The following is a 10,730-nucleotide window of genomic DNA, read 5'->3' as shown; positions in this document are numbered from 1 at the left end:
ACTTGCCATCCATAGATAAATTCGGTTCATTCTGCATCGACTAATCTTATTAAACGGATAAACTTTCGCAGACGGAGCATTCATAAACTTAACAAGTCGAAATCTTATTTCTGCATAGTAAGATAAGGTCACCTAACTCGAGGTAACATATAGTTAGCAGAACTCGTAGTAATACACGCATACATGAGCCGTAAATGTAGAACTGTTGGAGGGGGGGAGGAGAGTTGGAACATGGAAGAACTCAGCTGTACAGATCATCGTCGTCTGCACCAGGATTCGCAGAAGCGAACGGGTCGGAAGCTGGCCCCGTATTTGCCCCGGCCACATTGTCAGGTTGATCGGGGAACCGGAACTCTGACCCGAACCCGCGCGACTGCTGCAGAGTCTGAGCAAACAGCTGGTACTTTCTAATGTCTGCATCGCTCACACTTCTTCTGGCGAACTTCATCGATTCCTCAAAGTGGGCAGCCTTGATCTCCGAGACATCATCCACTTCATCCTCTTCCATTGCCTCTGGGTTCTCCTTCTTCCTCCTGTCCTTTTCGATATCCTGCAACTCCGGCATGTGAATAGATGGTGAATAGAAAATGCAGCTAATATTCCAGACTATTTTTGTTAGGTGATCAGCAGATAGTCACGAGAATAATTGCAAAAGAACCTCTTTATGGTCTTGAAAAATCTATAGCAACCTCATTCAAATTCAAGCATCAAAAGCCAACCCAACATCAATGGAAAAGATACATCTAGCAGTACGTATGAAATTTCGCCTTACCTTCTCAATATTTTCTCGGATTGCATATTTGCAGGCACGCTGACAAATTTCAGTTATATCTGCTCCACTGAACCCGTGAGTGTAACGGGCAAGAGCTCCAAGATCAACATCTCTCGAGACAGGAGACTTCCTCAGACAAGCTTTGAAGATCTGAAGGCGGGAAGCTTCATCAGGTAATGGAATGTAAATAAGCTGGTCAAGCCGCCCAGGACGAAGCAGCGCTGGGTCAATGATGTCGGGCCTGTTTGTGGCCCCTATGATAAAGACCGTCTTCTTAGCTGACATCCCATCCATCTCTGTGAGAAGTTGGTTCAAGACTCGATCTGCAGCACCCCCAGCATCTCCCACAGAACTCCCACGCTAAATTCAGACCACCCATAAAGAAAAATCAAATACATTTATTGGAAGTGAAATATAATTTATGAATGAAAAGAATTGCCTTCATCTACCAGCTTAAGCTTTTAGATCACCCGTGAAGTTCGATGATGATTAAGGTTATTATATTAGATAAATAAATATGTGCTGGTTTAGCAAGTTATTGATTATGAAAAAAATCTCGAATCATAGACACCTCAAACCTGAGTCGCAATGGAGTCAAGTTCATCAAAGAAAAGGACGCATGGAGCTGATTGTCTCGCCTTGTCAAAAATCTCTCTCACATTTGCCTCACTTTCTCCGAACCACATCGTCAGAAGCTCAGGTCCTTTAACACTAATGAAGTTTGCTTGGCATTCATTAGCAATGGCTTTTGCAAGAAGGGTTTTTCCGCAACCTGGTGGCCCATAAAAGAGAACACCCTTGGAAGGTGACATGCCAAATTTCTCAAACTTCTCGGGATGCTCAACCGGGTATTGAACAGTCTGGCAAGAAAGAAGTTGATCAGCATATGCAAACAAACTAAAGATATATCACAACTTTTGAAGTAATAACAACAATTCATCACAGAACACAAACCTCTTGAAGCTCTCTTTTAACGTTGTCCAGGCCACCAATATCATCCCAGGAGACATTCGGAACTTCCACAACCTACAAACACAAGACAAACAAATATGTATTTAGTCCTTTGTATTGATACAATGGCCTTGCATTTCTTCATTTTTAATTGCCGCAGGGTCAATAGAATCACTCACGGTTTCACGCAGAGCTGATGGATTGGAAGCTCCCAAAGCAGTTTGGAAGTGCTCATTTGTTACGGCCATGGAATTTAAGATCTCCGCATCAATGGTGTCGTCCTCAAGGTCAATCACATCCATCTTCTCTCTTATACACTGAAGGGCAGCTTCTGTGCAAAGGGCGGCAAGGTCGGATCCAACATAACCATGAGTATCTCGAGCTACTTTCTCTAGATCGACCTGAAATGGAGATAAGAAGTGTCTCAGTTAAACCAGAAGTTTCAAACGCAACAGAAACTGTTGAAAGGGGAAGTTGTACTGGTCTCACATCTTCTGCAAGCTTCATATTTTTTGTATGGATTCTGAGAATTTCCAACCTTCCAACTTCATCAGGTACACCAATATCAATTTCTCGATCAAACCTCCCAAATCTCCTTAGAGCAGGGTCGATGCTATTGGGTCTATTAGTAGCTCCAATGACAATCACATGGGCCCTCGCCTTAAGCCCATCCATCAAAGTCAGAAGTTGTGACACAATACGCCTTTCGACTTCACCGTGAGTCTTCTCTCTCTTTGGTGCAATAGAGTCCAGCTCATCAATGAAGATAATAGCCGGAGCATTCTTCTCAGCTTCCTCGAAAGCCTTTCTCAGGTTGCTTTCGCTCTCACCAGCTAATTTCGACATGATTTCAGGCCCATTAATCAAGAAGAAAAATGCGCCGGTTTCATTAGCCACAGCCCTCGCTATCAATGTCTTCCCAGAACCAGGTGGCCCATAAAGGAGTATCCCCTTTGGTGGCTTCACACCAATGGATTTGAAGAGCTGAGGATGCCTAAGTGGAAGTTCTACTAGCTCACGTATTTGAGCCATTTGCTTCCTAACACCACCAACATCATCATACCCTACTTCATTCAATCTTTCCTCTTCCTCACGTTTGATGGGTTCTCCTTCACAGAAAATCTCTGTATCAGGTGCAACAACACAATATTCACCTGGGTCCGTCTCTATCACTTTAAACTCAACACTTCGCATTCCTCCTCTTACTAGAAAGAGGTCACCTTTCCTCACAGGACGGTAAGACTCCAGGAAATAGGCTGCAGAGTAAGAAATAGAAAAAAGTGAAAACCATAGAACAAATACAAGTCATAAAATACTTTTTCACAGATCTAGAATTGTCAAAACTTTCTATTACTAGGTGACATCTATTAAAAGCTTAGGTTGTAAAACGTTGCATAGACTGTAAGATCAAGAAAAGAGTCAAGAAACTGATAAGACTTAGAGGGCATACGCTTCAAGTATACGTCAAAGAGGTTTCCGGTGACCCCCTCGATTGTATCATCAACAGGAAGGATGTGGACCCGTTTCCCATACTTCACATCAGGACACTGGTGAACAGAAACTACATCGCCAAGACGAACCCTCAGGTTTGTTCGAACTACTTTGTTCATTCTGATCTTTGGTTCATCGCATAGTTCATCGGCAAGCACGATGCAAACTGTGTCCTTACGCTTCTTGCCCTGAAGGGATAGAAAGAAAATTATAAAAGCTTATAGGATATCAGATGCTTGAAGCTGCAACAGGAGGAGAAGAGAACCACCTTAACTAGAACAGTATCTCCTCGGAAAAACTGGAGCTTCTCCATGGTAGCCGGGTGCATAGTAACCACTGAGTTATCATCACTGATAGCTTCATCAACTACTAGGCGGTTAGGTGACTTCTTCCGCTCCAAAATTGCAGTAGAGTAATCCTTCTTATCTTTCCTGTAACACAGGTCGGTCAATTGGCAGAAAGTAACGAATGACTAGCACACCTAATTACTGAATACAGAATTCCAATGATACTTACCAACAGACATCATATACTAACCAAGTAAACCCCCTTATCTTTTTATATTTGCGGTGGGCAGTATGTTTGGCTATATTTCAACAAGAGATGTCCTCTCCTCTCCTAGAGGGTACGGCCCAAAATCATAAATTCTAAAATAGATGCTTCATAAGGAATTGCGCAAACTTTGTTCAAAACTCACGCCTAAGTAATACGAAGTATCTCTTCACCTCTACACGGCAAAGGAAACATCAACTATCAATCAGCTCGACTCTAACACACACAAAGCTTGAGGACTCTCGGGCAAGAATTATTTCCTGCTCAACTCAAGTTTCAATGGCGATTATGACAAAAACATGGATCGATTTAAGCATAGAAACAACTGCACACTAGTCGCATGATCTGCGCATACAATCAATCACTTCTTGAACATTCACCGTCTTCAACTGCATCTTATGGTCCCCAAACATGAGTAAGATTAAACTTATACAATTATGAAAAAAAAAAAAAAACAGATTCCCGAAAGCTACAAGAACTCAGGCAACTCATCTTCAATAACTGACACCCAATAAGCGGATAAAGACTGAAAATTTACAAAGGAAACTCGGGAATCAGTGAAAAAGGATGAGCTTTGCATACTGTTCAGAAGAAGAAGAAGGTGGGGTCCGATCGGCCATGGCTTCTGCGTCAGAAAACGCTGGCTCTGTCCCTCTGTTCTTCCCGGACACCGAAGAAGCTTCAGCTTCAGCTTCAGACGAGAGGAGGATGAAAGGGCGAAGCTGGGAATGAGTGTGATATCTCTTAGCTTTGGATTCGGGCTTTGGATTCGGGCCTCCCCGGATGGAGAGGATCACGGGCTATCGGAGCAGCACCGTTGCCGTACACAGAGTTCCCGCCAATGGAACTTCCCCACGTTAACTCTGCGCCAATAGCACTCAACTTCGTGGCTTTGCTCCTCAATCGGTGGCACTCTTGAAATTTTTCCACGAGCCGAGGTTGGTCACAAATTTATCAGTGACACTATTATTCATGAATCTTTTATAAAGAATATTAAATTGATATAGATAGATATCATCTCTATCATCATCATCATTATTGTTAAACCCGTGCATTACACGTGATAGTATAACAATTTGAAAATAAATTATAATTAATAATTAAAAAGAAAAATTCTTTTGAGAATCAAAAGTAAAATAAAAATAATAAAATAAACAAACAACTTTCTTTACGTTTGCATAAAGACCTTTCGAGGTGTGAAAGTCAAATCATCAATCTTGAGAAAGAATACTAAAAAAAAAGCAAAAATTAGAGAAAAATATAAAAAACGAAAATTACGATAAAATTGAGAGGAAAGAAATCAAAACATAGATTTAATTAACTCACTTGCATGTATGGATAGACATACGTTTCGAGAGCTCGCGTTTAATTGTGAACGTATTATTTGAGAATTGAATAGACCTATGCATATTTGTATGATGATTTCTATTTATAACTATCATATACAATGTAGATAAAATATAAGTTAATTTACTTTCCTTTTTTAGTTAACAAATCTATTTTTAATATATATATATATATATATATATATATAATTCATGTATATTTATATAATATTATCTAATCTTTTTTTAAAATAAATATCTATGAAAACATATATTTTTTTTCTTCCTATATACACTGGAGGTTGTCCACGTAATCATATATTAAGTATATCTATATTGTATTATCTATAAATATATGTACTAATATATACTTATTTTCATGTTAATGATGTGATGAAATATTAATTTTTATTTTAAAAAATTCAAGATTATTAACTAATATCTATATATATTATAAAATCTTCTCATTTATTCCAAATACATTATGTTACGTAAATTCTAAAAATTAAAGAAATAAAAAAAAATCCGATTTTACGATGAGGAATTTTATAATGAGATATCTTTAAAAAGTATATTTTATGAAAAATAATTTTTAAAATAAAAATAAATAAATAAAGACATAGAAAATTTCTTTTAGAAAATATATATGTAACTTATCAAATTCTACTTAGAAACTGACAGTTTTGAGACATCTATTAATATATTTATATTAGTGAAATGAAGTGGTTTGAAGCTTCAACCTATGTATGAATATATTCTTATTTTGATATTAATATTTATGTTATGAGATATTAATTTTTATTTTAAAAATTTCAAGATTATTAAATAATATGTATACATATCATAAAATTCTCTCCTTTATTCTAAATAAATTATGTTATATAAATTATAAAAAAAATCGAATTTTATGATAAGATATATTTATGAAATATTTTTTATTAAAAATAATTTCGAAAATAAAATAAAATAAATAAATACTTATAAAATTCCTTTCATAAAATATATGTTAATATATATCTATATATAATTATTTTGATGTTAATTGATGTGACAAAATATTAATTTTAATTTTAAAAAATACAAGATTATTAAAGAATATCTATACATATAATAAAATATTCTCATTTATTTCAAATACATTATGTTATATGAATTACAAAAATTAAAGAAATTAAGAAATCCGATTTTATGATGAGATATCTTTAATAATTATTTTTAGTAAAAGTAGTTTCGAAAATAAAAAAATCGATAATTTCTTTCAGAAAATTTATATTGTTTTCAATTGGAAATCAATATAATATCAAAAAGATCTTATGATATTTTCGCTCTTTTTAAAATGAAATATTATAACTGAAAATATTTTCGAAAGATTTTATTGCTAATTTCATAATGAAAGATAATTTTAAATTTTAAAAATTCACAAAAACTGAGAAAAAAAATGGTTTACGTGTGTAGCAATTAATGGGATCGGGTAAACGGAAAATTGGGTCGTTGATGAAACGGAAAACAAGAGAACAGAATTCCATTGTTTTCTTGTTTTCTGTTGACGGAGAATCTTCAGCTGCATGACGGGCCGAGTTCGGGCCTGATCCGGCCCAGGAAAAGCAGAGGAAAGTCGAACCGACGCATGAGATCTCCCGGCAGCATCCCGGCGAACTCCCGGCGAAATCATCGGCAAATTAAGAACTCTCCGTATCCATTACTACGGTCAGTTTCTGATTGCGGAAACAGAGAAATGGGTATCAACATTGGAGGGCAGATAGAGAGAGTGAGCGGGAAAGAGCTGAGTTACAGGGAGTTTGTGGAGAGGTACATGAAGAAGAATGAGCCAGTGGTGATTACGGGTCTAATGGATGATTGGAGAGCTTGCAGGGATTGGGTCTCGGAAGGAGGGAAGCCCAATCTCCATTTCTTCTCTACCCACTTCGGGAAATCCAGAGTTCAGGTATCAGTTCAGCTCAAGCTCTGTGCTTCGGGTGGATTTGCTGCCTTTTGCCTTATAGGGTGGTTCTTGGTTTGCTTAGTTATGGCCATTAGTGCTTTGGTGTGTAAGAAGTTCATTACTTTTGCTTGAATAAGCCAAAACTTAGCTTGGATAATCTAAAGTGTTGCTTGTTAAATTTGTATGATGAAGGAAGACATGGAATTGGAAACACATTGTACTGGTACGAGTGTGTTAATTTAAATCATGAAACTTTTTCGATGTGGTGTCGAGTTAAAATATTGTTGTTGGTCGAATGCTGAGATGGCACACGTACTTGTAGAATGTTTGCTGATTCGAAAAACTTGTTTGGGAGTAGGTGGCTGATTGCGGTACTAGGGAATTCACGGATCAGAAAAGGGTGGAAATGTCTGTCTCTCAGTTTGTTGACCAATGGCTACATTGTCACGGGGAAGACCATGCTGATGTTTCAACAAGTGAGAGGAACTCAATACTGTATTTGAAGGATTGGCATTTCGTAAAGGTCAGTAATGGATTTGGTTATATCTATGTGTGGGCACACGCGCGCATTTAGATATAAGGGTAATAGGTGGGCTAGCCTTGTTTCTTCATTTCAAGAATTCTCTGGATTATCTAGTTTGTTTCTCCTTTTATGGCTTTCAGCTGAGTTTATCGCATTCAATTGTGGATCACGAGAGAGTTCTATGAGCTGCTCAGAGAAATTAGTGCTAATAAGTAATAAAAGAAATAAGATAAAAACATCAGTACCCTGATATCTGTTTTCTCATAGTTTATCTGATTTTCCAATTCTGTGATGCTCATTTCATCTGAATCTGAATGCACAAATGGTTAGGAGATTTAGTTATAATTCAAATAGAGGCCACTTAGTATCTCATCTATGCTATGAGCATATGTAAAATTACGTTGATGATGGCACTGCTGTGAAGCATATTAACCCATCTTAGTTTGTTCCATCTGCCTTTCCCTTTTTGGAATAACATTTGTCCATGTACATGGATTGTCTAGTTATTCAACCATAGCTGGATTTTACTTACAGGGAAAACAAATAAAATAAAACGATAGCTGGATTTTGGTTAACTTCTCCTGCAATGAGTGACCTTTAGCATAATGTAGTCAAACCATGTTGAGTCCCCGTGATGTGAGATCTAAAGACATGCTCATTTGCTTTCACGGAAGGACAAAGAGAAGCTTCCTACTCTCAAACTCACGAGGGCATAAAGGGCTGCTTTTGGATATATGTCATCGCAGTTTTTTAAGATTGCTTCTTATGTCATTTTCTTTAATCTAAAAGTTATAATGTAGTAATCTTCCATCTTTACTCGTCAGTCTCACCTCTTTAATCTGTTGGTCAGGAATACCCAGTATATACAGCATACACAACACCACTTTTTTTCCATGATGATTGGCTGAACCTCTATCTTGACTATCATCACATGCATAAAGATCCTGACACCTACCAAGAGACTAATGAAATATGTTGCTCTGACTATCGTTTTGTCTACATGGGAGCAAAAGGTTTGAGCTTTGGATATTGCCTTCCGTATCCTCGGTTATAAAATGAGCTATTATCCATTTATTTTTCTTTTTCCTTTCATTCTCCGACTCTTAAACCACTGGATATATGTATTGCGGCAGGATCTTGGACTCCTCTTCACGCTGATGTCTTCAGGTCATATAGCTGGTCAGCAAATGTGTGTGGGAAAAAACAGTGGCTTTTCTTGCCCCCTTCTCAACATCATCTTGTGTTTGACAGGTCAAATATGAAGCCTTATGCTATGTAGTGATTAAGTTGAGATGTGCAATTTTCGTTTCTTTTAAATTTACCATTGAAAGGTAAGTGCTCCTAATTTGCAAATTTGAGGCGGGAATTGCTTCGGCAACAATCTTGTGGCCTGATGAAGAGAGAGGATGATGTTTTTATGCTTGATGAATAAAAGTATATTGAACTTTCTCTTGTACCTCTTTGTTTTCGTTTCTATTATGGAAGTTATGCTGTAATATAGATGATTCTGATCTCTTATTCTCTTTGTTGGGAATGGAAGAGTCTCCTGGACTATGTTTGGCATAGTCTTAGTGAGCTAGGTTACTCCTCTGTACACGCATGAGAATTGTTGCCAGTGGCTTTTCTTCTCTTGGCTTCCGCTGACTTTTTCCACTTTGCTTTCTTCTACTTCTTTCAGAAATATGAAGAATTCTGTCTATGATATCTTCAATGATGTGAGTGATAAAACCTTTCCTGGTTTTAAGATGGTAAGAATCAAACAGATTGTCGAGCTACGCACTTCTTGCCCCAAGCTTATACATGTGCCCATTTGCTTATCATGTTGCAGGCTGTTTGGCTAGAGTGCACGCAGGAAAGGAATGAAATTATCTTTGTGCCAAGTGGATGGTATCATCAAGTTCATAATCTGGTGCGCTTATCATTTTTCTAATTGATCATTATTGGTTGTTTCAAGCATTCACATTGATGTGTATTCTAATGTCCGTAATCTTCTTCAGGAAGACACTATATCTATAAATCACAACTGGTTCAACTCATACAACTTATCGTGGATTGTAAGTATTCGGCCTATGATTCTTGTGGTTTAAGTTGCCTGAAAATGGGTAGGTTAATGTTGTAATTATTAAAAATAATAACGTGCTTTCATCCAGTGGGATTTGCTTCAGAGAGACTACAACGAGGCTAAGGATTACATAGAGGACATCAGGGACATATGCGATGACTTTGAAGGTCTCTGCCAAAGAAATCTTGCTGCTAATACAGGTTGGACATTTGTCATAATTTATACATATCTAAAGTGGTATTTATTCCGAATCACGTGTTCATTTATTCTTTTTAACAGGCATGAACTTCAATGACTTCTTTACCTTCATTACACGCTTCACGTTTGCAAACTTGGTCCTATTGGACTATCTATGCAAAGACAATGAGGATGTCACCGGCATGCCATCATCTCCAATAGTTTCACACTTGATTTCAAACCTTGCTTCCTTACGGAAGGTTGCTCTAAGCATGGAATCCACTGAAGGCTTATCAGATAATCCTGGCATTGTACATTTAGCAGAAATGTCGAACGATCCTAAGTTCCTGGAGCTGTGCTCAGCTTTGGGCAAAACATACAAGATCATACATGGATCAGATCCTCAGAGTTATGGAGCGTGGAGAGACAATTTGGGTAACTCGGACCTTATAAAGATTTTGTCGAAGGTTTGCACTCCAAGAGATCTTGTGAATGGCATGGACTGCGCTGTTAAAGAGCTTAGAAGTTTCAGCTCGCTCTCGAGTTAACTTAATTAGTAAGATCAGTCTCTGTCAAAGGGAGAAATTCAGAAGATGCCCAATTCTAAAACCTTAGGGTGGTGCATAATCTTGTGAGTGTACAGTTATACAGACGGGATTTGCCATTTTGTAACATTATCTACTTTTTCATCTGGATTTCAGGATGCCATATGCGCACCGGTTAAAGTTAGGTTTATGCTATTGAGTGGGGCAGAAGATTCCTAGTTTAATCCCAACCTCGGCTATTTGTAAATTTTTGTACTAAAAGTGTGAAGAGCAGCTTTTGTCTAGAGAATGATTTTTGTGCGCAAGCACAACCCATAAAGCATAAAGCTTTCTTTGCCCATCTTTTCTTTAGTAATAATAAGTCCCATAAAGGGTTGTCTTTGCTTTTTA

At 37.5% G+C, this 10,730-nt stretch overlaps 2 protein-coding genes across 3 annotated transcripts; one reads left to right on the top strand and one right to left on the bottom strand.

Moving 5' to 3' along the window:
* Positions 1-76: 76 nt before the first annotated feature.
* Positions 77-4,705, bottom strand: LOC116215394 (cell division cycle protein 48 homolog). Its single transcript, XM_031551094.1, has 9 exons — positions 4,349-4,705; positions 3,483-3,645; positions 3,174-3,402; positions 2,213-2,979; positions 1,903-2,124; positions 1,727-1,798; positions 1,351-1,632; positions 773-1,132; positions 77-550 (listed from the first exon to the last, which is right to left on the bottom strand). Exons 1-9 carry the CDS (start codon positions 4,384-4,386, stop codon positions 242-244), a joined length of 2,442 nt encoding a protein of 813 aa, XP_031406954.1. The 5' UTR covers positions 4,387-4,705; the 3' UTR covers positions 77-241.
* Positions 4,706-6,634: 1,929 nt separating this feature from the next.
* Positions 6,635-10,730, top strand: LOC116215395 (2-oxoglutarate and iron-dependent oxygenase JMJD4). Of its 2 annotated transcripts, none has more exons than XM_031551096.1 (9): positions 6,635-7,036; positions 7,392-7,556; positions 8,407-8,569; positions 8,690-8,807; positions 9,235-9,271; positions 9,385-9,465; positions 9,554-9,610; positions 9,707-9,818; positions 9,898-10,730. In XM_031551096.1, the coding sequence occupies exons 1-9, from the start codon at positions 6,719-6,721 to the stop codon at positions 10,341-10,343; spliced, it is 1,497 nt and encodes a 498-aa protein (XP_031406956.1). In that variant the 5' UTR covers positions 6,635-6,718; the 3' UTR covers positions 10,344-10,730. The 2 variants fall into 2 exon arrangements, with proteins under 2 accessions (XP_031406956.1, XP_031406955.1); XM_031551095.1 differs by having other exon boundaries at positions 6,636-7,036; positions 9,235-9,304.

The sequence above is a fragment of the Punica granatum genome, chromosome 7, assembly GCF_007655135.1.
Source record: "Punica granatum isolate Tunisia-2019 chromosome 7, ASM765513v2, whole genome shotgun sequence".
Classification (NCBI taxonomy): domain Eukaryota; kingdom Viridiplantae; phylum Streptophyta; class Magnoliopsida; order Myrtales; family Lythraceae; genus Punica; species Punica granatum.
The sequence above is the reverse complement of the archived record's forward strand: the minus strand, read 5'-3'. Positions and strand labels throughout refer to the sequence as shown.